We start from the raw sequence: 26,580 nt of genomic DNA on the forward strand, positions 1-26,580 counted from the left end.
GTAGGGCAGGTCTGCACCCTGCAGGCATGAGCCATCACCTCCAGCATGTCCATATGTGTATGTATGTACTGTAGGTCAGGTCTGCACCCTGCAGGCATGAGCCATCACCTCCAGCATGTCCATATGTGTGTGTATGTCCTGCAGGTCAGGTCTGCACCCTGCAGGCATGAGCCATCACCTCCAGCATGTCCATATGTGTATGTATGTCCTGTAGGTCAGGTCCGCACCCTGCAGGCATGAGCCATCACCTCCAGCATGTCCATATGTGTGTATGTCCTGCATTACAGCTTGCCATGCTTACATGCATATCCCCATGTTCATGCATGTGTGCATGGCACATGCACACGTCTAGCTACAGGTATCCACCTGCATGTGTGTCCATCACCATGTATGTGCACCATGTGTGCTCACACACATCCATCTCCATGTGCACCTGTACTCGTCCATGTGTGTGCATACATGTACCTCCCCCTGTGTGCAGACATGACTGTGCCCTGCATGTGTGCACCCCTGCATGTCTGGGCCTATGCTTGGGCATCCCTCCCTGTGTACATGTGTGTGGACCCATACACCCATACATGCATGTCTGTACACACACACACACGTGTGTGTGTATGTATGTGTATGTATGTATTTGTATGTGTGTGTATGTGTGTGTGTATATATGTATATGTACATGTGTATGTGTGTGTATATGTGTGTGCATATATATGTATGAGTGTGTATATATGTATGTGTGTGCATGTGTTATATGTGTGTATGTGTATGTGTGTGTGTGTACGCATATGTGTGTGTATATGTATGTGTGTGTGTGGTATGTATGTGTGTATATGTGTGTGTATGTATGTGTGTGTGTATGTGTGTATATGTATGTGTGTATATGTGTATATGTGTATGTGTGTGTGTATGTGTTTGTGTATGTGTGTATATATGTGTGTGTATATGTGTGTGTGTATATATGTATATGTGTGTATGTGTGTATGTCTGTGTAGTATATATGTGCGTGTATATGTGTGTGTCTATATGTGTGTATATGTGTATGTGTATATATATGTGTGTGTGTATATATGTATGTATATATATATGTACAAGTATGTGTGTGTATATGTATGTATATATATGTACATGTGTGTGTGTATGTGTGCATATATATATGTACATGTGTGTATGTGTATGTATATATATATGTATGTGTGTGTATGTGTATATATATATGTACATGTATGCGTGTATGTGTATATATGTGTATATATATGTATATATATATATATATATATATATATATATATATATATATATGTACACGTGTGTGTGTCCCTCCCCGCCCACCCTTACTCGCGTCCCCTTTAAGCCGCGGTTCGGGATCGCGCCCGCGCGCCGGGACGGGGGGGGTGGGGGTGGGGTGGGTGTGTATAAAAGCCGCGCGCCCACCCCGCCCTCCCACTCTCCCGCCACCCCCCTCCCTCCCGTCGCGAGGCGCCGTCGCGCGTGGATGACATCACGCCATGGCCGCCGTGCGCCGCCGCCGCGAGTAGAGGCCCGGTCCGGTCCCGTTCCGTTCCTCACCGCCGCTCCTTCGGTCCGGGCCCGTTCCGTGTGTGTCTGCGGGGCCCACAGCGACCTCCGCCGCCTGCCGGTCCTGCCCTTACCGGCCCGGTGCGCACCGGTGAGCGCTGCCCGCAGGCCCAGCTCCGCAGGCGCCGGCTGCGGCCTAGCGCTGGGGGGGGCGGGCCCGAGAGCCGACGGAACGGGGGGGGGTTGTACCATGGGGGAGAGCGGAGGGGGGGGAGCAGATGGGGGGTGGGGGTGTGGGGCTGAATGGGGAGCACTGGGTGGGGGGTGGGTGGGTGGGAGGGGGCAATTGGGGGGAGCGTTGGTTTGGGGGTGCTGTGGGAGGAAGGGGGGGTCTGTGTTGGGGGGCAGCGCTGACCGTGTGTCCGTGTCCCCCCCCCCCAGGCAGGAACTGCTGCACCGACCCCAGCCGGGGGGCATTGCGGGAGGATCTCGGCCTGGATCCTGAGGTAAGGGGGCAGTGGGGATGAGGGTTGGGGCCGTCCGGTGTCACTGAGCTCCGGAGGGGCTGCTGTGCCCTATATAACAGGGTTAGGGTTACCCCATCATCACCCTGGGTTGTGTTGTGTGCATGGGGCAATCACTGCCCCAGCTGCTGTTGTGTCTATGGGCACTCCGATGCGGTGTTGCTGCAGTGGTTTGTATTCCCCCACCCCATGAGTTGTTGCAGTGGGGTTGTGTTGTCTCAGAGCTGCCCTGTCAGCCTGTGCTAACAGGGTGTCAATAGCTCAGCTCGTCTCAAACAACTGTTAACAGCGTTGCTTTGGCTGTAGCAAGAGTGTGAGTTGTTCCTCGTGGCCTTCCTAAGGTTTGCCTAGGTTAAGGAGAAGGGTTGTAGTCTAATCAAGACAGTTCTGACAGTGCAGTTACCCTATTGAGTGTGATTATCCACCAATCCCACAGAACACCGGTATAATAGTGCTTATTTTCTTCCATGGGGCTGAGGCACTTTTAATGCAAAATTAGCATTTGCCTGCAGCTCTCTGCAGGAAGAGGAGAGTCGGTTACACTGTGAAAACAAACTCCAGCTGCTCATGGCGCTGTTTTCTCTTCATGTTCCCTTCCCAAAGCCTGCCTGGCACACAGCAGTGGTTCACATTCCAGATCTGAGTTCTTCCTTAAGCATCATCTGCTGGAAATGGCTGTCACCAGGCAGTTCTCTTAAGTTAATACTAAAAGGCAGCTCAGTTTTCTGCATCCCTAATGGCTACTAGGTAGCTGAAGAAGTTTGCAATGCATCCTACAAGTCAGTGCTTCCCTAAGGAACTCAGATAAGTGTGTGGTTCATTAACCTTGTAAACAGTAGTAGTTTCATTCAAAGCAAAGGACTGGGTGCTGTGCTCTTGTTCTAGGGTCTTTTCATTTTTATGTGATGCCTCTTTCCTGCATCATGAGGAATTTTATTTCCTTCCTGTTGTTGCTACTCTTCCATGGTTTTTTCCACATTGAAGCTCATGCCCTTCATTTCTATTTTGCTTCTGTTTTCCAGTTCCTTGTTCCTTAGGTGTTTTTGTGCAGTGTTTCTCTTCTCACTTGTCCTGTCAGCACTAGTTCCCATTCATTCTCCTCAGTTCACTCACATCCTTCACCCACCCTTGTGGCTAGATTTAGGCTGTGCTCCAGAACTTTTCTGTTCTGCATTAACCCCTGGTTCTCACATATCTAAATAACTGAAGTGTTCTGATTTTGTGTCAGGCTGTTTGGCTGTTAAAAATGGGGTTTATCCATTCTATCACAGAGATTTCTGCCTGAAGCAAAGATGTTCTCTGCTTCTTTCCTTCATGTCTGATCCCAGGAGCTTGGAGCTCTCTACTGGAAGGCTACAGAAGTTGTGTCTGCTCTTGGCTCTTGCCATCTGACTGGTGATTTGTAGGATGTCAAGACTGAACCTGATGGCTCTGTCAACCTCCAGTTTTCTGTAGGGTATTCTTTGCCTTCCTGCTACTGGAGGTTTTGGAACCATCTCAGCTGTTGGTTCCTGTACTGTTTCCAAGGTGTATTCCTTGTTTGCTTGGAAGAAGTTTTTTGTGGCACCATATAAAGGCCTAAACTTGGAGGGAGGAATGTAATGAATGGAAATAATGCTCACCAGGAGCATTTTTTCCTTGGTGAATGTTGCAAATCATGTCTTAACTCACAGCTTTACCCTACAGGTGATGCAGTGGGTTAGAGTAAGCTGCCATCCTTTCCATACTGGTTCCAGTTTGTGTGCTCCCAAGACACTACCTGCAGCTGCAAGTCAGTTGTTAGTTGTACACAAAGCTTAACTCTGTTGGCTTAAGTGAAGATGCGGCTCAGACCTTTCATGGGTTCTAATTGAAAACAGCACAAAGCCATAAGAAAGAGCATTGAGCCCCCTGCCAGCAATAGGCAGTGTTGAGAGCCATGGACCCAGAATGCAGTCACTGATACACTGCACTGCCTTGGAGTAATGTCCAAGGTACACGTGTGACTACAGACTGCAGCTTGCTTGGCATTTCTTCCTTCTGGTTTTATACCTTTTGATTTAAGAGAATATAAATTGGGCTTGATCTTGAAAACAGACCTGCTGCTAAGAATTCCAGTGTTCTGACTCATGTGCCTCTTGCCCGAGGCAAATCACCTAACAGAAGTGTAATGTTAAAAATACTGTTTAAAATGCATCCAGGGATTATGTGACAATATTGAAGCTGAGTTTTAAAAGTGTCTTAAGTAGAAAAGGGCTTTTCTTTTATTGCCCTTAGTGCTGTGTCAGGGCTTCTTAATCTCAATGCTGTATTTTAAATTTAAGAGTCCTGGATATCGTTAAGCTTTGGACAAATATATTGTACCATGGCCAAAGCAGATGAATTTAAGTTTCTGTAACACCTTCTCAATGTAATGTGCCATTTTACCTGTGTGAGGGGGGAAATGTCTGTCATTTTGAAGCTTTCAAGTAAGACTATGAGACTCAGTGAGAGCAAGATGGGCCCCTTTGTTGTTGCATCGAGGTCCTTGCAGGTGAGGATGGCTGTATGAATGCCTAGCTTAGAAGGAGCATTTCTATTCTAGGGTATGCAGTGAAACACTGACAAAGTTAAGGAATAGTTAACAGTTTTTTTCCCTACTTTGAGAAATACCAGAGCTCAGTCTGTGAAACTTCAGCACTGCCTCCTGTTGCATATGTACTGTGTAACTAAAAGCTTCCTTTTTCTACCAGACCTGACTCTTTGGAGCTGCTGTGCAAGGGCAGGGAGAGAAGTGAGGGACTGCATGGAGAAAAAGCAGGTTTGCTGCACATAATTGCTGCTGAATGTCCCCTGTGACACCGTGCTGTTCTAGCCCTTTTTATCCTGCTCTTAGCTGATGCTAGGCATGTCTCTTTAGAGTGCTTCCCATCATTTCTGGATACCCAGTGACCAAAGGGTCAGACTTAGGTTTGCGAAAGCTGCCTTTAATTCTCAGCTATAGATGGATGCAGCAGGTTTCTGCTGGGGCTGTGGAGCATGATGCAAAGGCACTGCTGCTGAAAATGAGATGACAAAGACCCAAGTCTTTTTCAAGGGATTTCTTTACTTCATGTTTTTGGTAGAGTATTCTGTAACACTGCTGGCTCACAGCACCAGCAGGAACACTGCAAGCTGACAGGGACTGGCTGGGGACATGAAGATCCAGAAGGAACAACTGGAGGGAAAGTCCTGCTTAACCTGATTGATACCTGTGGTGACAGCAGGTGCTGTGTGGCTCACACCCAGGAGGGTGGCATGTGCTTACTGCAGATGGGATGGCTGGAAAGTTGAGCTGCCAAATCCTCATTTTCTTCACTGAAAACATGTGAGCTGCTTTTTAAGGGGCTTTCCACTCAATGAGGCATGCACAAATGATTCTAGAGACAAAGACACGTTTTGGGCTGAAAGCGCACCCTACTATTGTATTTGCTCCAAAGCCTCTCTATAGAAAGGCTGTACCAACTTGTTTAGCCTGGCAAAAAGAGGGTTTTCTAAGTGCCATCTAAAATGCTTGATACCTGTTCTGAACTAGCCTGCTTCTTCAGACATGCAGAAAATGAACATTTGATACTCTGAGGAAATGAAGTCAGTTTTTGAATAGTGTGGCTTTGCCTGAACTGTCTGTAAGTTAAAGGTAGCTCTGAAGACAAAACGCTAGGTGAGGAGTATTACTATATACCTGGTTCTTGCCCCATTATCCTAAGCTACAAGTCAAGGAATCTTATCTATCGGTTAGGTTTGTTTTCACTTATAGCTTGTTTTGAAGACAGTAATAGACTGGCCTGGTTTTAAGGTACAAAAATTCCACCCTTACGATGAGGGATGAAACCTGTGGATTTCTGCTCTACTGTTTCTGCTCTATTGGGTTGCTCAGTTTGAAGTAGTTCTATCTAGTAATTTTTCTTACCTTTTTCCTGGTATTTGTATGTGTAGTTGAATGACATTGGAAAGCAAATGAGTGCAAAGACACACACCAGGAAAATCAGGAAAACTTTGCAGGAGTCCAGAGATTTAGTATAAACTGTGATTTGCAGATTATTCTGAGACAGTGCTTAGAACATGCACTTTAAATGGAGTGAAATTTGCTACCATGGAAAGAATAAATTCCCTGAAGCTAGAAAGGGAGCTTCAGTGAGTAGAGCAAGTACTCCAGTGCTTCACAAAATCCTTGCTGTGGTACTCTTACCTTTCCTAATGTTCAACTCTTTCTTTTCCTACAAACCAGTGACTACAAGTAACACCGACTAGCTCAGTGATGAGGCATTCTCCCATCTCAGATCCTGCTTCTGTGATGCTGCTGTCACCTGTAAGCTGCTTGTTTGAATGCTGTGCCTTGTTTCTTCTCTCTCCTCTTGGGCTCAGAGCCTTGGGGCTGCACAAGGCTAAGGAATGGCTAGAGGACACTTTCTTTACCTCCCCTGTTGCAGGAGGAGCTGCTGTGGCAGTGAGTTAGTGAGAGTCTAGCCTAACATTTGGATGGCTGCTAGGGCTGTATCTTGCCATCATGCAGCAGAAGTGTTATCTAGTCCTGTTGCACCATTAGCCTGACAGTTTTCTTTAAATCTCCAGCTCCCTATTTTTTTTTCCTACTTATTTTACATTTGCATATCATGAGGTTTGCTTTGGGATATTTCCATGCAGTTGCACATAAGATTGAAGCAAAAATCTGGTTCTTTGAGTTTTGGGGTATCTTTTTCTCAGCTATTGGTGAATAGCCCTTGGAGACTGGCTGAACTGTGGATTTACCAAAATAACTACCAAATATTACCAAATAATAATTTATTTACCAAAATAATTCAGCATAAAAGGTGATGGAGGAACTCTGACGAGGACTTTTTGAAGTGCTTTCTGTGCACTGCATCATTGCTGGCACAGATAGAGGCACTGGGGAGGGCATAGCGCCTGTTGCTGAAGGGGAACTTGCTGTTACTTGAATCCAGGGAAATCCACACCAAAACTAGCCTGCCTATGACAGCCCAGTTGAAGAGGGGTCATTTACTGTGTTTCTTATAATTTCTGTCAATAGAAATTAATAGGAAATGATTGTAACTGATGGATGCCCTGGGGTTTTGTAATAGCTTTAATAGCTGCCAGTGGAGGTGAATGTTTTATACTTATTACCTTAGCTGGTGGTGAGAATCCACTAATATTTTTTTCCCCCCATCCCTCTAAAGGTCTTAGTGCCAAATGAAGAAAGGCATTTGGTTCACTTAAGTGCTTTTTCTTTGGTGCTGCTTGTTTGCAAGAAATCAGAAAACAAATTTCCTGAGTACATCTGCCCTTGACAACTTGTACATTTCTCCTGGCCTCTTAAGTCTGACCTTTCAGATGTAATATGCTAAGTTGTTCTGTGTGCACATAAAGTGTAACTTCTCAGGCAATTAAAATCGCTGCCATAAACTTGATCTTAAAGCTAGTAATAATTTGTGCAAGCATTTATGAACTCGGCATCAACTTTTATATACCCAGTAAGACTATAATTTGTTTTGGATTGCATCCTGTTTAACTGTCCAGAGCCGTTATCAACAGAGGCAATTGCTGTCTTTTAATTTGGATTTTAACTTTTCAGCAAAATCAAAACTTCAGTTATGAGTAAGAGCCAACTTCAGATGTGTGGAGAAACTGGAGCAGTTGGTAGGAAACTCAAAATATGACTCTTCTGCTCAAATGTTGTCATGGTTTAAGCCCAGCTAGTAACTCAGAACCTCACTCTCTCCCCTCATCTTCCTCCCCCCTCTCCTGGAGGGGTGGGGAGGAGAATCAAGAGAACATAACTCCCATGGGTTGGGGTAAGAGCAGTCCAGTAACTAAGGTATAACACAAATCACTGCTGCTACCACCAATAATAATAATAATGATAAGGGAAATAACAAGGAGCGAAAATACAACTGCTCACCACTCCCTGACCAATACCCAACCTGACCCAAGCAGCAGTCTAGCCCTTCTGGGTAACTGCCCCCAGTTTATATACCAGGCATGATGTGCTGTGGTATGGAATACCTCTTTGGTCAGTTTGGGTTAGGTGTCCTGTCTCTGCTTCCTCCTGGCTTCCCCTCCTCCCTGGCAGAGCATGAGACTCACAAAGTCCTTGATCAGAGTAAACATTACTGAGCAACAACTAAAAACATTGGTGTTATCAGTGCTGTTGTTAGGCTGAAAGTCAAAACACAGCACTGCACCAGCTACTAAGGAGAGATATGACTGCTACTGCTGAACCCAGGACAAATGTTTAGATCATTCCTTATTGCTTATCAAATATCTGTGGGGCTTTGAATGTGTAAAGCAGAGCATGGTTGTTAAGTACTTCTGGGAGTGCTTTTCATTGTGATTTTTCTCTGCAGACCTCCTGTAGCATAATGAGCAGCATTTTCTTGAGTGTGACTTTCATCTTGAGAGTTTGCTGCAAATACCAGCTCAGCATGTCTTCACTAGGGTGAATACACAAGATGTTATCTCAGTGATGACAGTGCATCTGGCAGCATACAGGACATAAATACAACAGCCCTGGTCCTCACAGGTTGATGAAGAAGCTAATGAGTAGCATGGGTAACAACATTGTGCCTTCCTGATTTCCAGGCACAGGCTCTTGACACATAAAAGAGATGCTGCATGTTCCCCAGTGCTTACCCTCCTGCTGTGTTTCAGCAGAGATCCCCAGTTCCGTTACTACCAAAATGTATTTGGGTTTATATGATGTGAAGTTTTGGATTTGCTTTGGTGGTGTTCACTGTAGTCTGTTGTGGTTTGGCACGCCTGTTCTTGCTCTTTGATGGCAAGTAACCTTTACTGTGCAGAACTAGTTGGAGGAGCATGGCAGGCAGAAGTGACAGTGTGGGTCAAGAAAAGGTTAAGTAGCACAGAGCTACCTGATGTTATAACTATTTCACAAAGTATTGCTTGGTGTGCCTAAAGGAGCTACCAGGGTCTTGTAGCCTTTCTGTGTCAAGAGTTGACAGTAACGGGTAAAAATCTAGTAATTTAGGCCATGGTTTTTGTTGCACCAGCAGTAAATATGCTTGCAAGGAGCTTGTAGCTAGAAGCAGCTGAAGTAAAACATGAAACATATTGAGATGAATAGGTCCTATTGATCTGTAACCCAGTGGCTTTTTGCTTCCTAAATATGCTTCTGTAAGCCTTGGTTTGTCTTTAGCTTTTCATTTCTGTCTGATGGCTGCCCAAGCTTGTTCCTGTGCAGACCTTTGGGTTTGGAGGAGGAGGTAGCATATAGTGAAATGGTGAATTTAGTCCCCTGGAAGAGTGCCACCTTGAGAAGAGCCAGTGCCTCTGTTGAACCATTCTACTGGTACAAGCACAGAGCTGCAAGTGGCTGTTTTTATCTCTCTAAGCATTGGCTGCCTTGGTGCTGGCAAACCTGCTAGGACACCTCTCTCTGCTTGGGCTCTTATAAGGTAGCAAGCACTGTGGTTATTGCTGAGGGGAGTGAGAAAGGAGTTGCCATCATTTATAAGGCTGAGTACATACTGGAGCAAGAGACCACAGATGAAGGGTCAGAGTTCTTAATCACCAAGAGCATTTGTCTAGGTGTAAACCTGTAATCTTCCTAGTAACAGACAGCTCAACCAGTTCCTTGGGTCAGGGAGTTCTAGTATTCATGGTATTTTTTTGTTTTCCAGAGTAAAACAAGCAGATATATGGCTTGAGGGCTTTTCTGGCTTTGCATCTTGTCTCTTCCTGTTGCATTTATTGTGCTTATTCTAAGGAGACATCTAATTTTTAGTTTACTTGTATTGAGCACATGTTCATACTGAGCTTCTAGCAGAAGTGCATGGTGCTGAGAGTTATGAAGTTCATTGTCTGTAAAGGAATTTTGAATCTTTAGTCTGTGAAGCAACTGGAGATTAGGTGGCAATACATACACTGTCTGAATTAAACCCGATTGAAAAGCCAGGTGTTTTTTGTGATTGAATACTGCCTTTGCTTTCATATCTGTTCTGTGTGCAGTGTAAAAGATCCTGTAAAGATACAGGCTATTTTTTCAGCATCACTATAAGTTGTGCTTCTGTATGTCTTGACTCTGTAGGGCCATGTGCTTATACTTGAAAAATACACCTTGGAGTTTGACTTGGTGAATGCTAGAGCTTGTAGGTAAAATTCCAACCTCAAGCTCCGTTGTTGTATGTAAAGGATGGCAGACTCCTGTCTATTCTGGAACAATATCAGAATTGGTTTCTTATGCAGCTTAAACTCTATATTTCCTCCTTGAAGGTACTGTGATAAACCATGTTAATGAATTCAAGCAACATTTTCATCTTTAGGAGGTAAAATACAAGAGTACCAATTCTGCAAGATGAACCTTCTTTGATCTCTCCCATCTTACTCCCCATAACTAGTGTTGTTTTCTACCCTCTGCAGACTATTGGGTACTGATGGACGTTTCCAACAGCCCTGAGCGAAACCCCTGCTCTCCTGATGAAGAAGACCAGCAGCTTTCTGATGAGGAAGTCCTGAAGGAATGTTGTTCAGACCGTGAACTTGATGGAGAGGGTGGGCAAGGCAGCATTATGGGAGAGGAGGAGGATACAGCCAGGGGACTGGGCCATGGTGAAGAGGAGAACCGCTCAGATGAAGAGGACCGCTTAAGTGAACCTAAGTCTCACCAGTCTGACAACAATGAGCAGAGTGGGGAGCTGAAGAGCCCTGCACCTCGCAAAGGTGAGGAGGAAGACAGGACAAATGATCTTGGTGATGAAGCATCCTCTGTCACCCGTGAACTTGATGAACATGAGTTGGACTATGATGAGGAAGTTCCTGAGGAGCCAAGTGCTGCTGCTGCAGAGGAGGATGGTGAGAAAGCTGCTGGTGAGGATGATGAGGAAGAAGAGAAAGGAGATGATGCTCCTGAAGATGAGAAAAAATCCAGTAGCAAAAGTGATGATGAAAAGGATGGCCAGGATCCCCTCAAGGAGAAGAAGAAAGAAGAAGATGATGGAGAAATTGATGATGGAGAAATTGATGTAAGTAGGAGCTGGTCCAAGTGGGCAGAGCCCTACAGGGAAAGACCTGTCCTCGTGTTTCTGAACTGTTTGGCTCTTAGACTGCCATGCCTCCCTTCTTTGACATGAATTAGCTGTGTTAGCTGTGTCCCCAGTGTGCAAGTAACACACTTTCTCTCTGGAGGTAAGACCATACTGTGTACCAAATCCTAAACTTGGTGGGTGGAATGTCTGGTGCCATGTACTGTAGAAAAGCTTTGTGCCAAATACTGTCAGAGATATCACAAATAAGCTTTGTTCCCATTGAACATGGAAGGGCTCCAGTGCTTTAAGAAACTATTTTGCCTCAGCTTTTGGAGGACTTTTGAATGATGCTGACAGCAAATTAGTTAGCTGTGGATTAGGTGTTCATAAGCTGTCTCCTTGCTTGAGGTTGAGAGGCTGTTGCTGGGGAGTGGAAGCCTGTGGCCCTGAGATGGTTGTTGGGCTTTAGCAGCATCTGGATGCATGGAGGAGGAGGACAAGGTGCTGAGCTCTCTGGAAAGTGCCTACCCAGGTGGCCCCTGCATGTGGTTTAGAGGATATTTTTAGTTATATGCAGTCGCAGTAGCTGCTGTTTCACAGCTGAGGGCAAACAGCTATTTAATAAAATCAAAACCTGGGTTTAATTGCCTTGGTGACTGGGGCAAATAGCACTCTTTATTCATGTTTGTCTTTACATGTTTAATACAGCTTAATACCAGTTTCCCTCTTGCAGGCAGAAGAAAACAGGACAGAGTGATTCTAGCAGTAGAGTAGAAACCCTCCTGTGGGTTCCTGGTGTGCTGGACACCTTGCTTGAATCAGAATAGTGGGAGTGCAGCAAAGCACTTCAAAGAGAAGTCTGTGGCCCTGAGCAGGCTCTGTTCTCAGCTGTCTGTACCAGAAGGTGTCCTGCACAGCTAAGCTAGGTTGTGAGAGCATCCTGGTGACCAGACAAGAAACAATGCACTGTGGATGGGTTCACTGGTGAGGATTCATACTGGGGAAGTGGTGTTGCCTTCCAGTCTCCATAGCTGTGTAGCTGCCCTGGCCATGTGCTCAGGAAGCTCTCAGACCATCACAGAAGAGACCTTACTCCCTTTTCACTGAAGAGTTGTATATTGTGTGTTTTTTTGCTTTGATAAGTTCTGTTGCTTAAAAAAGGTGATGTAATTTTTCGTCCTCCTGGCCATTCTGGCAGACGATTTTGTTTAAAAACACATTTTTCAAAAGTTTTATGTGTTTCTGGCTCACTTAGGAAGAGTTCTACTGTCTTGTGAGAGTCCAGGCAGGGGGAGAAAAATTCCTGGAGCCATGACTCCATTCCTGCTTCTTGATTAAAATATGAATGCTTTCCTTTAAAGTCTAAGGCATTCTTAAGAGCGCTCTCCTTACAAAGCACAGGATGAGTCTGTACTCTGGTTTTCATATATTATCTCATAACAGGGCTCCCAGCTGCCTGATTCCAAGGAGACCCCACAGAAATAAATACTTACCCTTTTGTTCAAGTACAGCACTTGCAAAGACTTCACACAGCTCCTTTGACAGAAGCAGAGTTGAGCTGGTTATGCCATTCACACGTCACTGAATGCCATCCCCAGCTTCAGGGGGAGCTGTGAAACCTCTGCATTTTATCCTGCTTTCAGACTTCTGTCTTGGAGGGAGGGGAATATCAATGCAAGTTTTAATTTGAATTTATCTGTAGTATTTTAAATCCCTGCTTGTTCAGGAGAGCTCTCCTTGTATTGCCCTCGGAGGAATGCAGGAGCTGTTAACCCATCTCTCTAGAGGGCTCTGTGTATTTACAGCCAAGTGATGTTCTCTTCTTCCTTTCCAGCTGCTAAATTGATCAAAGCACATAACTTTCCTAATCTTTTCCATGTAGACAACTGCTGTCTCTGCCACAGGGTTGCTGTGATTGCCACACAAAGGGAAGGCCTCTACCAGATGCTCCCTCTTCAGATGTGTTTCAGATGCTGAAAACTTGTGTGGTGGTGAATGGAGGCAGAGTGAGGGAAAGCCAGGGTGCCTTTTAGATTAAATAGCTCATTTCCTTGCCACATATCTCTGACAATTTTGGTCATGTCTTTGCCTTCTGCATTGCCTCCCTTTGACTTTTTCCAGCTGCAGCCTCATGAAGCCAGGGAAGGGCTTTCTTTTCCCCCCTTGAGAGCAAAGGCAAAGGCAGGTACTTTCAAAGTCTCAACAACTCTCTTCTGGAGGTGTTTTGTGACTGTTATTTCACACTCTCATCCCCTGTGGTTCTTAATCTTCAAAACAACCTCCATCTCCCAGACTTTCTTCCTGGGGCTGCTGTGCCTGGAGATGATGTAGAGTTTTATATGAGCTGATTCAGAGCTCCTGCCTGGAGCTGAGGAGTAGAAGGGAAGGTGTCAAGTTGTTGCCAGAGAGGACTGGAAGACATATATGTGACTTCATTCCTAAGAAGCTTATGTGTGAAGCTGTCACTCAGCACTGTGGGAAAGCATGTGGGAGTTAATTATTGTAATAGCAGTTGTCCTTCAGAATTGGACAGATGCTGCTGGGTTATTGCATTAATGCAGGAATACTGCTGTACAATAGATAGAAGGAATTGGTTTGAGCTTAAATACAGGTGACATGAGTGCTGAGCAAGGACAGTCCAATATACAGCAGGTAAAATGGTGCAGCTTGAAACCTTGTTCTGTGGTGTGGCATCAGGATGTGCTTAACACCTAAAGAGTTTGACATCACCTTTGAAACACTGAAGTTGATGCATCTTGCTGTTTGTAGAAGCACATTATGAAGATGCTGTGGGGTATTTGTTGAAACTTTATACTGTTTTTCTCTTCTGTTTTGCTCCAGGGTGTGTTTTCAGTGACTGATATTTGACCATATTGTGAAATGTCAAGTCGCTGCAGAAAATGCACCACGTGAAATGTCAGCTTGTCTGTCTGTTCCAGGATGATGACTTGGAGGAAGGAGAAGTTAAAGACCCCAACGACAGAAAAGTGAGGCCACGTCCCACCTGCCGGTTCTTCATGAAAGGTAATGGCAGACTGTAATGGGGGAAGAAAACCAAAGGTGCTGTAATTTCTCTTGTTTGATTTAAACCATTAAGCTGCTGTCTGCATGATAAACTCTGCCCCAGGTGTCCTCAGTATCACCTTTCTGTTCCTTGGCAACCAGATGCTGAATTTACATAGAGCTGATATGCAGAAATGTATTTGCCCTAAGTGTGGTGAGCCTGATGGAAGCAAATAAGGGAAGACTTAGAATCACAGAATGGTTTGGGTTGGAAGGGACCTTAAAGCTCATCGAGTCCCAACCCCTGCCACGGGCAGGGACCCCTTCCACTGGAGCAGCTGCTCCAAGCCCCTGTGTCCAACCTGGCCTTGAACACTGCCAGGGATGGGGCAGCCACAGCCCATCCCAGTGTCCCAGCATCCTCATAGTGAAGAACTTAAGAGCTCATCACAGCCTCCCTCTGGCAGGTTAAAGCCATTCCCCTTGGTCTGTCCCTGCAGGCCCTTGTCCAGGTTTCCTGTAGCCTCGAAGGCTCCCCTTAAGGAGCCTTCTCTTCTTCAGACTGAACAAGCCCAGCTCTCTCAGGGTGCCTCATCTTCATCTGGACTTGCTCTGACAGCTCCATGTCTTTCTTACACTGGAGGGCCCAGACTTGCAAGTGTTCTTAAAATAGCATGGATAGAACTACCTTTTTTTACTCTATTTTTTTCCTGTAATGCTTAATAGGACATTCCCCAAAGTTTGGGCAAGTCTGCAACAGGTATCTCAGGCTATCCTGCAATTTTGCTTTAGTTTAGAGAGTTAGGTTTTATAAAAGTTTACGTGTTTAAACTGACTACAGGTTAATGATATAATCTTGCACTTCCTCCAGCTGCATCTCACTTTGCGTTTGCTCATTTATTTGGTTTTATTTACAATACCCTCAAAGCAGTTCATGAAAATCTGGATCAAAAGAAGGGTGGGGAGCAGGGTGGAGTCTCCTGCTCCTTACGTCAGTGGTGTAATGCAGAGCAGGGAGCTGCTCAGGGGGTTTCCGGGGACATGACCATCACATATCACACACTCTGCTTCCTGGATGTCTTCCGGTATCAGATTTGCTCTGTATGCTGAGACACAAAGGTGTTGGTGGTGACAATGGTGGAACAGGGAAGTCCCTCGGCCAGGAGAGCTGTTTGTTCCTGAATCCTTAGTGTGACACACGCCTCCGTGCAGCATGGAAATATTTGCCTGAGTCAAAGTTCAGGCTGCAGGATCTCCTGCTGTAGTTGTTCTTTGATTTGGTGTCAGTTCAGGTAATGTTGACACTCGCTCCTGCTTGCCCCATAAAGGCTTTACTGCCACCAGGAAGATGAGGTGCTGCTCTTCAAGGCATGCAGATTTTAACCCTTGTTGTGTTGGAGGAGCACTCACGTGGCTGCATCTATCCAGTGGTGTGAATGACCAGTTTGCAAAGCCTTCCAGCAAAGTAACTTGCTGTATAGCCACCTTGACATGAGCAGGGCTCGTTTCTTGTCTGGGTGATCATTCCTCTTGACACCTCAGTAGGAATGCAAGTGTTGGAGCCATTGACCAAAGGGATCTGTTGTGCTCTTGTTACCTTTGACAGTACAAAAGCATACAGTGTTACCTCTGACACCAGCTCATGGTTAGTATGGGACTGATGAGGAGCATTTCCAGGCACCCAAGTGCAGTGTGAATTTCTGCTAGCCAGCACTGGGGATTCTTCCTTGGGCTGAAGCAGTGTTAATGGCTCCTTTACCCCTCAAGTCAATGTGCTAATGACTGAGCTAGCACACAACTAGCAATGACTTTGTGATGCAGTTGTCTGCTGGGAGATGTGCAAAATGACTCTTGCCTGATGTTGAACGGATTGCTGGAAGAGAAACAAAAAAGAGTTTTGTTTCTGAAACAAGTTAAGTTAAAGATGGGAATTAGCTTTGTACAGACCCCTGAGTGTTACCATTTCTTTGGGAGTGGTACCTGAAGCTAATGAGCGGCCTCAGGTTTGTCTGCTGCACTCAACAGTGATGGCTCCTTTCCTACTTAGTGTTAGCAAGCCTGTGGATTCAGCTGGAAGGAAAAGCTTTGATATACTTAGAATCACAGAATCATAGCACAGTTAGGGTTGGAAAGGACCTTAAGATCATCCAGTTCCAATCACCTGCCATGGGCAGGGACACCTCACACTAAACCATATCACCCAAGGCTTCATCCAACCTGGCCTTGAACACTGCCAGGGATGGAGCATTCACTACCTCCCTGGGCAACCCATTCCAGTGCCTCAGCACCCTCACAGTAAAGAATTTCTTCCTTATATCCAGTCTAAACCTCTGCTGTTTAAGTTTCAACCCGTTACCCCTTGTCCTATCACTTCATGCCTCACCAGAGAGCTGTTCATTTTGAATGCACTGCAATGCTTTCTTTTCCATCAGGTTATATGCATTCATTGATTTTTGTGAAAGGTAAAGCTCCTGACTTGGAGTGTTTGTCATTAATAAGACTTGAAGAGCTCATAGGCTTATTATGGCATTTGTCTAATGGTCTGTTTGCATCCATACCTCCCTTCTCACCATAATGAGGTTCTTGTACATTCATCTGTCTGTGACTGGATCTGTTTGTCCTCTCTGGAAAGGTGTTGGATGGTGAAGGTCTTTCCATGTGTATGAAAACAGGTAAATCCCAACAGAATTGGAGAGAAGAAAAGTCACATGTCTCAAGCAGCATTATTCCTTGCTGGGTTTTAAATGCCTGCGGGGCTAAACAAACGTTTGCTGTGGGGATCTAAGAGAACTCTGTTTCTACAGGGCACTGTACCTGGGGCATGAACTGTCGATTTATTCACCCTGGTGTAAATGACAAAGGAAACTACTCCTTGATCTCCAAGCCTGAGCCCTTCTCCCCAAATGGAGCTCCTCCCATCGGCCCTCACCCACTGATGCCAGCCAATCCTTGGGTATGGACATCTGTTTATGGATTTATGGCTTCTGCACGTAGTTTTTGTCTCCTGTTCTGGAAGTGAAGATGATTTGGGTTGGGTCTTGTTTTGTGAGCTAGTAATTTAGGAACATTAGTCACTATCCAATTCATCAGTGGGATGTATGATACTCTAAAAGGTTGTCTTGTAGTTGCTAGTAGAGCAGAATAATTTTGCATGTGTATCCCAGTTTATGCCCTGCTGATACATCTCAGGAGTGTCTGGAGGTACTCTGGGGTAACTGGATAGCAAAGCATGAGTTTGCTGCTCAAAACTAATGCCAAGTGTGTGTCTTCTTCCTCTTCTTGCCTTTCCAACAGGGAGGACCAGTTGTTGATGAAATCTTACCTCCGCCCCCTCCAGACCCTCCAACAGAAAGTGCCTGGGAAAGAGGACTCAGGCACGCTAAAGAGGTAAATGCCATCCTCAGGAAGCATGCTGATGTCTCCTAAATCCAGTTGCCTACTTCACAATAAGCTTCCTTTGGAGCATATAGCTTCTTGTTCTTTCTGAGGAGCTTTCCTTTTGCCTTTAAACCTGTTAATGGTGTCTTGTACATCACAGTTGTACAGTCAAGAGATGCTGACGCCTAGGTTTGGTGTTTTCATATGACCATGAGCCAGGGGGAGTTTGTGGCCCTGAAGTCAAAACCTCTACAAAGCAAACCCTTCTAAGCTGGGCTAATGTCCTTCAGTACCTGTCTCTGTAGCATGTATCCATATGTCTGATCATTGCAGAAAAGGGGGTTAGATGTGTGAAACTTTCTAGTGCTGTTCTGAGCTGATGGAATAGTGAATTACACTTTGTACATGAAGGTCCAGTGTCTTGCACATTGAGATCTGGGCAGAAGAAGGGTGTTTTAGCCAAAGGGCAGGTTTCTCCCAAGTGAAGGATTTTTAAGCCTGCAGTTTCTCTGGGTCTCAGAAATGCTCTCTTTACAATGCTTTTTATATTATGGCAGGTACTAAAAAAGGCAACTATGAGAAAAGAACAGGAGCCTGACTTTGAGGAGAAGAGGTTCACTGTGACTATTGGGGAAGACGAGCGTGAATTTGACAAAGAAAACGAGTTCTTCCGTGACTGGAATTACCGCATCACTAGAGATGTCAGAGATCCAGCGTAAGTCTTGGGTTTGCTACATGGAATACACTGGGGGAAATGTAGTACAAAATGGCAGCCTTCAGTTAACTTCTTCTACAAACTGGAGGAATGCTCACCTCAAAGTGGAAACAACTTCCATTAAGCAGTATGTGCACCAGTTAAATGTGAGCTGCCTCCACTCACTCCAGTTCACACTATGTTCCTTTACAGTCATCTTTAAACCTTTCTGCCTTCAGTGGTGTTGGCACACGGATCCCTCAAGGGCATTGTCTAGTTGTGCATTGCCTGTGTCACACCAGTGCATTCTTCCAGTTGCTTTTCCTCTTGTTTTTCTTATTCCAACCCATGAAGGTTTTAAAGCTGAAGCTGCAGAGTTGGAGTAAGGTCCAAGAGCTTTGGGACAGCAGTTGTACTGTCTCAGCCATCTGGGTGTTTATTTGCAAGGGCACAGCAACTGGTCTTAAACATTTTGACTAGTCCCAGGTAAACTGTTAAGTAAGACAGTGATCAGAGAGTAAACCCTTTAGCTGCCAGGGCATAGCCTGGGCCAGAACAAACACCCTAAACTTCAGTGCTTAGATGATTGTTTTTGTAAGGAGGTGACATGTAAAATGATGGAGACCCTCGGACCCACTCCTATTATGTCTGAGAGCAGGGAGGAGAAGATGCAAGGGTGAATTAGTCAGCTCTGGGAAACTTGTTTAGTGGTTCTCAAGCCAAGAAATCAGATGGAAAAAGAGTTTTTGAGAGGCTTGTATTCTGCAGGATTACAGGTGAATCTGTTTCTCTTGCTCATACATCCTCTGTTCTTCCTACACATACAGACTATGGAAACACTCCCACTCACAAAGTGCTGCAAGGCTTAATTCTGTCTTAGAGTGAATGAGTTGCAAAAAAAACCCTCTGAAAATGAACAAGGAGTGGGTTAAGCTTTTGTCCCTTGATTTGCTGTGGAGCGCAGTTCTTTTCCCCATTTTAAATACTGCAGCCTGAAATAAAACAGTTGCCTCATATTAATTTTTTCCTGTGTAGAAATATGTCTGTTGTATTTAACAGAGCAAGGTCTTCTGTTCCTCTGAGAAGGCTCTCAGTTGCACCTGGGACATATCACGAGTGCTCTGTGGGTTGACTGTACAGTATCTTTATTTTATGACTGTATATGGAAACTATCATCAGCGTTCTGGTTGTTCTGTGCCAGTGTCTCACTGATGCAGGGATTGTATTAGGTACAGAACTTTCTGGTTTTCATACAGTCAAGGAAAATAAATGTTTTGCATGTTGCCAATGTTAAATATGTTAACAGATGGAATTCCTGTAAATTCAAGCATCTTTATTGTGGCATTGAAATATCTTCATTGTGTGTAAAGGCTAAAGTTATGATGCTGATGCTGCTTAAACTCCAAAAATGGTGATTTTTCTCACACACATGCACCTTATTGCACAGACTGACACCTTGCAGCAAACTAACCACTGGCATGTTAATAAATGCTTTGAGGACTGTCTTGTGACCTATAGAGATGTCTAAAGAGTTCATGAATCCCTTTTTCTTTTTTGAAAAACTATAGGGAGGTGGACATCAAAGAAAACATTAACTATGGGTAAGCAGGTCTTTGATTCCAGTACTGTTGCAACTGTAAGAAAATATTCCCTTTCCTTTTTCCATTGTACTTCTTAAAACTTCCTAGGCCACAGACTGCTGTCTCATCTGATGTGGCAGGCAGTTTAACTGAGTGGATGTATTTGATTTTTTGGTCATACCAGTTATTTGCCTAAGCATTTAAGCACTGCATTATCTAAATGTGCAGCAGCTAATTAAACAAGTTAAATGATTGCTTACATGAATAAGAAGTCTGCAAAAGCTACAAGAAGGGAATGGGAAGATTTGGACTTGAATGTGTTAAAAAGTACAGTTTTCTTTTTGGTGTAGCTTAACATTTTTTGTGTCTCTTTGGACACCTGATGTCACTGAATCTACACTGTTGTCTGGTTGGCATCAGGAGTTTCTTGCTGGATTAAATATCAGTATTCAGGAGTAGCTGGTATCTTTCCCTTGGCTTGTTTCAGACAAAAGTGGAAATCTTAGACCATTTAAAAGCACTGGAACAAAGCTGCAAGTAGCAGCTTGACTTGCAGGGCAGCACTTACATCGTAGCCAGTTTTAGATTATTTAGCAGCTTTTAAAATGCAAAAGTGGGCTCTTTATTCTTCTTATGTACAAGTCAGAGTGTCATTATGGATAATCTGGAATTTGGGAGCATTTGGTTTATACCTTAGTCTGCCACTGACTCCTCTGTGGCCCTGGAAGTTTCTTGTTTCCTGTACCCACCTCCCTGTCTTTACAATGGATGTGATATTTCCACTCCAGGTGGCTGGCAGGGATTGGATATTGTTGAGTATGTGAATTAAAACCATTTAATAATGTTAATAGAATTCATCAAATGGAGGAAACATTGCAGATTTAAGGAGGGTGGGGTTTAAATCCCTTTTTGACCCAATAGTTACTATTTTACAGTTGGGCAGCATGTACTGTGTGCTTGCCTGTTCATTTGTGTGCTTGGATGGCCAGGGCCCATTTTCCCCTGGACAATATGACCTGCAGATGCAGTTATCTTCATTGCATGGTATCAGGGCAGAGCATTGCTGGCCTGACCCAAAGCTTAACTTCCCCAGTGGAATGCTCAGCCACAGCTCATGTTCTGCACTGGTGGCAGTGGGATGCATCCTTCATCTCTGGGGGCAGGGTGGGTAGGAGATGACCCTTTCCACTTCAGATGTGAGAATGCTTGAGATTAGTTCTGTGTGCATGAACAGAAAACACAGCTCGAAATCAATGAGGCAAAACATGTTCTGTTACATTTGCATACATTTGAAGTATCTATAAAAAGCATTTTTACCACATTGATTTGAAAGGCTGAATTTTATGTTTAGCATTTTTCTTTTGTGTTTATCAAGAAAGGTTTATGCTTTTCTTTGATAAGCTTCACTTTTAAAAGCCTGTCTGTTTGGCATATGTAGAAAATAAACCACTGTGTATGGTCATGCTCCATTGAACACATTTTTTCTTGTCAGTGCACAGTGACTAAAACCTGAACTAGAATATGTAGGATTTCTGTGTGGCGACAAGGTGATGCTTCCCTTTCTAACCTTCCCTGTTTTTCATTGTAGGCTTGATCCCTATACAGATCCCTATTATGACTATGACATAGAACGGTTCTGGCGTGGTGGGCAGTATGAGAATTTCAGGGTTCAGTATACAGACCCAGATCCATACCGTAACTACAGAGTAAGTAAGGTAATACCCCTTTCCGTGCTTCTCCTTTCAGCTTTCTTCTAGGTACTGCTGGTGCTTGTCATGTTTCCAGTGCAGTGTTGAAACAGGCCTTGTGATGGATGTTCAAGATGCTTAATCTTACAGATAGTTAAATCTTGACTTAATTACTGCACAGAGCACTCACTCTAAGTGCCAGCGGTGGGAGGATGTTCTGTTGCAGGGTGATGAAGGCATGTCTGAGTGGGGAAGATGGTTCTTCTTGCTGGTTGCATCTCTGCATACCAGGCACATGCAGCCACATCTGCTGCCATTCTTGGACATGTCAGGAGAGTGAAGGAGTTTCCAGGAAATAACCTTACTGTGGTTTGCTTGTTAGTTACTGGGACAGAAAGGACTGGATCTGGATAGGTGTGCTTAGTGTGCAGACAAGAGGTTCCAACATAACCGTCCACTGCTGGTGGAGTTCTGTGGTAGTTGATCAAGTCAGGTGAGGAAAGCCCCCAGCCAGTTGCTGAAATCCCAGATCAGTTGGTGTTGTACTGCTGTAAGTTATCGAGTTCCATGAAAATAAGGCTATGAACCCTTTCCCTCTGTTTCCTTTTGCCCTTATGCAACGTGTTGTGCCTCTAAAGTAGTGGCAAAAAACAATAAGTCCTGCTCAGTGGGGAGCTTTTCAGTGGTATTTGTCACATCCTGTGGCTTTCCTTTCACTGGAAGAGCTTGCTGTTCTGCAGAAGCAGTGCATAAACAGGAGCCTGTCCTCGCTATTGTTGCACATGCTGCACCACCAATTATTTTCATGGTGCTTGTTTGTACAGTTAATAAGCTAAACACGATTAGCAGTGAGAGTAAATACTTGTAAACATCAATACACTTATTTAATAAGCGTAATAAGCCAAATTAATCTTTGACTGTTGCCTTTGAAAATTACAGCTGTGATGAGTGTGATGTATGCTTTGTTCCTGTGCACTTTCTGCCTGCTCAGCAAACAGTGATGGCCAGCAAGCTCCATGTTTATCTGTCTCAGTGCTTTGCTCTGACATGGGGGGGTGTCCATAATTCCTTGTGGTCCAGGACCTTGGTACCTGCTTTGTTAAGGGATGTTACCACACAGTGATTTCTCTTTTCTGTTTTGAAGGAAAGGGAACGAGAACGTGAACGGGAGAGAGAGAACAGGCAACGAGAAAGGGAACGGGAGAGGGAACGGGAGCGAGAACGGGAGCGGCGCCAGAGGGAGCGAGAACGGGAAAGGGAACGGGAGCGTGACAAGGAACGCCAGCGGCGGAAAGAGGAGTGGGAACGTGAGCGTGAACGGGTGAAGAGAGATGAAAAAGACAGGCAGCACAGGGACCGGGATAGAGACCGGGACCGGGACAGGGAACGGGACAAGGAGAAAGAGAAAGTCAAGCCTCGGTCCCCGCTGCTTCCAAGGTAAGTGTTGGCTGGAACTCAGGTTTGTCATGTTATCTGCATTGCTTTATCTGTGGATCGTGAACCAGGGTGATGGTGATCAGAGTGGGGGAGATCACTGTTGTCCACAACTCTTCCATAAAGCGGTGGTTGCTACAGGAAGGCAGTGCTTTAAATGAGCCTTGTTGGCCACTAAGTGGAGCTAAAACATCAGTAAGAACCGAGTGTGCATGACCTGTGTGAAAGGAGAGCATCTGTCTTCTGGCCTGTAGGTATGGAGATGTTCTGCTTGTCCCTGTTTCCTCAAGGCTAGAGCATGTCTTGGGAGTGCTGGGAAAGTCCTTCAGGCCGTGGCACTTTGACAAATCTTCTTTGATAAGAGGCAGGGCTGGTTTGGGAGTTTCATAGAATCCTAGAACAGTTAGGGTTGGAAGGGACCTTGAGATCATGCAGTTCCAACCCCCCTGCCATGGGCAGGGACACCTCACACTAAACCATATCACCCAAGGCTTCATCCGACCTGGCCTTGAACACTGCCAGGGATGGAGCATTCACAGCCTTCCTGGGCAACCCATTCCAGTGCCTCACCACCCTCACAGTAAGAGTTTGTTGATAGCAAGTGTATCTGGAGAGCTTTTAAGTTAAACTCAACAAAGAGGCTAGGAAATGTAAAAGGATTGTATGCCTTGAAATGAGTCTGTGCTAGCTGCTATGGTGGAATATGATCTGGAGCCAGGTTTCTGCCTCAGACTGCCCATTTTTTCTGAAAATCCTGGTTCTCACCTGTGTGTAAGAGAAAAGTGAACCAGGTAGATGAAAAGTCTAGGAATTTCAAAAGTGATTCCTATTCTATTTCTCCGACAGTTAAGTACCGTGGATTAGGCATAAAGCACTGCATAATTATCACTGCAGAATATAGAATTTGTCTTCTGAGAAGTTCTGGTGTCACATGTATCATGGACACACACGCATGTGTATGTGTGTGTTGGAGCAAATTGGGGTGTGGGGAAGCTGTTTCCCAAGTCATATTTGACCTTCTCCTTCTGCCTGATGTCTGTGGTGTTTCCTGAGCACTAGAGGAAGGTTTGAAACATCATGAGCATGGTGTGTTTTAACAAACAACAGTGCTAAGGCGGCCCTGAATGGGATGCTGAATGCAGTTGTGTGGTTTCAGGTGGGACCAGGGTTTTGTCTTGAATCTGGCCCTAAGTTTTTATTTGCATTAGCAGAAGGAAATGTGATTTTTGATGATGAACCTTTTTTTCCAAGAGGAAGTCACTTTTCAGAACAGTTTGAAGGTGTCTTGTGAGCACTTTGGTGCCATAGCAGAGTGGTTACAGGAGTGTATTCAATTATATGCTACATTTAATTATCTTCACTTACAACCATAATTTGTGCACCTTAATTACCACATTTGCTGTCGGTTCTGGTCTTGTTCAGTTAGCGCTGGAAGAGATCTTGCTGTCCAGAGTTATGTGATGGTGATGATGAAAGTGACATCAGCTGATGGACAGCTCAGGTTGTTAGTCATTAACAGTGACTGTGACTGGGATCACTGCAAAGTTCAATCTGTTGGTTGCTTCTTCCTTTAACACTCATGGGGCAGGGATTTGTGGGAGAGCTTTTGCTGTTGGTGCTGCCCAAGGTTTGCTGGGCAGGAGTGGTGGCCATGTTCCCCAATCTTAAATCCATCTTGCCCCATGTAACCATGTGTGTGAGCTAAGATATGGGATTTGTGGTGTTTGTGATGTATGCTCTGTGCATACAGGTTCCCTACTTCCCTCCCATGAGCCCTCTCTAACATAAGCACTGTTTAAAGGAGCTTTAAAAGCTGGTGACAAGAAGCATTTGTCATTTTTATGTTGAATAAGGAGCTAGTATTGAGCAGAAAGCTTTAAAATCTTCCTGGAAAATCTTAGGTGAGCACCTACACACAGTACCTCATCCTAGGGAAGAATGGAATTAATGGCAGTACTTATCCCATTAAACTAAAAGCCCTGCATGTTAAAGGCAGCTCTCCAAGTACTCTTAATGGTTCTTCAGTTCTTGCTGTTGAAACCCATATCAATGTGAACACTCTTAGTGAAGCATTTACAGGTGTGTGGGTGTTTGCAGAGAAAACAAAGCTGCAGAAGTAAGTTTTGAGAAAGCTTTTCAATGGAGTGAAAGCAGAAGTCAACTTCTTTTCCCCTGGAGAAGACATCTCTCATCCAGCAGCTTGTGTTTCCCTACATAGGATTCCCCAGAAGCCTCTATCACACTTGCAGTGTGACTTGGCTCTGGGCAGTGCCGTTTTGTCCCACATAACCTTTTTGACAGGCTCCAAACTTCCTTATGGCAGTCAGAGCTGTCTCACCTTTCCTCTGAATACCTTCATGCCGTGCTGCAGAGGGTCAGGTTTGGGACTTTGGGATTAAACAGCTCCCGAGGTTGTTTGATGTGTAAAAAGCTTGTGATTGCTTCACGCTTCCTGGACAGCAGGATGCGTGATAGTGGTGTTGCACTCACCTATGGGTGTATTTATAGACTCTGGGCTTTCCCTAATTGCTAGATCCCAGCTTTTGGCAAGTCCGGCCTTTCCAGGCATCATATGGCAATGGATGGAGGCTGGCTCTGCCCAGCTGCAGGCAGCTGCCCGTTAACATTCCAGCACCAAAGGCAGCACTAAGCCCACGCGGCCCTGCTCTTCACTTAGTAATGAGCTGAGGAGATTGGAAAACTGCTCCACAGAGGTTGTGCAACAGGCCACAAGCTTTGCCAAAGGTAGAGCTGAGGATGTCTGTAATTACAGGTAGATGCTGGTCTGTCCATCAGCTTGAAACTCGCTCAAGTAGAGGCAGGAACAAAGTGATATAGAGACTGTGGATTTGAAAGGATGAAAGAAAATGAAAAGCAAATAGCCAGGAGTATGGAAACAAATTCTCCTTCCATTATATTGAAAGTAGGAAAGCTTAATCTGATCTCTAAACAACAGCAGAGCAGTTATGGGTAATAACACAGAGGACTTCCTGGCATCACTGGTTGCTACAGATGAGGAGGATTAGAATTTAACAACAAACAGTGATTATAAACCCTAATGGACTTGGTGGCAAATGTTTCTCCTTGAACCTTTTAAAAGAGGCTGCAGTGTTTGGGCTTCAGGTAGGATTGTCACGTGTGGATTGGACTCTTCTTTGGAGGAGTGTGCAGTTGCTGCTTTGTGCTTTGGCTTGGTTTTTCCCCCTAAGCTTAAGATGAGCACTCCAAGAACTTTATGATCTGAGATTGCAATACTAGTAAAACTGTTCCTCCCCCTCCTCCTCCTCCCTCCTCAGGCATCGAACACTTAAAACAAGCCAGGACACTTTATGATTGACTGGAGGGATAACTTGGCTGTCTGGCCTCATGTTCCCCATCTCCAGAACGAGTTCTGATGCCCCAGGCTGTGACTGATTTTGCTGAGTGCAGAATTTCTGCTTTATATCTGTCTTGCCAGTGTAGCTCCCTGCTGTGCAAAGCATTTTGGGGATAAAGAAATGCCATAAAATGTTAGTTGAAGAAACTTAGAGCAGTGCAGGATGTTCTTACCCAGGTTGTTGGACTTCAGCTGCAAGCAAAGGCCCTATCCACAGTAGTATTACTTTGCTTTAATCCTTCTATTGTTGCATAGGTCTTTATCCTGCCATCGCTCAAGTGAATCTGATTGTTTCAGGATCACATTGAGCAACAGTCAGTGTCATGGGACCTGGTAACAGTTATATTTCCAAAGCACCAAGGGATGTTGAGGAGTTGGACCCACTGGTGAAAGCAGCAGGGTCAGTATCA

At 44.9% G+C, this 26,580-nt stretch overlaps 1 protein-coding gene across 4 annotated transcripts in view; it reads left to right on the forward strand.

The window, feature by feature from the left end:
- The first annotated feature begins 1,502 nt into the window (after window positions 1–1,502).
- ZC3H18 (zinc finger CCCH-type containing 18) overlaps window positions 1,503–26,580 on the forward strand; it is a 48,391-nt gene continuing 23,313 nt past the window's right edge. Inside the window, exons 1-10 of one of the 4 annotated variants that reach the window (XM_034072864.1) lie at window positions 1,503–1,666; window positions 1,957–2,021; window positions 10,413–11,014; window positions 13,957–14,041; window positions 16,825–16,973; window positions 17,315–17,407; window positions 17,956–18,113; window positions 19,661–19,693; window positions 21,261–21,387; window positions 22,505–22,797. In XM_034072864.1, the coding sequence (XP_033928755.1) occupies window positions 10,427–11,014; window positions 13,957–14,041; window positions 16,825–16,973; window positions 17,315–17,407; window positions 17,956–18,113; window positions 19,661–19,693; window positions 21,261–21,387; window positions 22,505–22,797 (1,526 nt within the window). In that variant the 5' untranslated portion in view covers window positions 1,503–1,666; window positions 1,957–2,021; window positions 10,413–10,426. The remainder of the gene's footprint in view (window positions 1,667–1,956; window positions 2,022–10,412; window positions 11,015–13,956; window positions 14,042–16,824; window positions 16,974–17,314; window positions 17,408–17,955; window positions 18,114–19,660; window positions 19,694–21,260; window positions 21,388–22,504; window positions 22,798–26,580) is intronic. The other 3 variants (XM_034072865.1, XM_034072866.1, XM_034072867.1) reach the window with 3 other exon arrangements.

This window comes from Melopsittacus undulatus, chromosome Z, assembly GCF_012275295.1.
Source record: "Melopsittacus undulatus isolate bMelUnd1 chromosome Z, bMelUnd1.mat.Z, whole genome shotgun sequence".
Classification (NCBI taxonomy): Eukaryota; Metazoa; Chordata; class Aves; order Psittaciformes; family Psittaculidae; genus Melopsittacus; species Melopsittacus undulatus.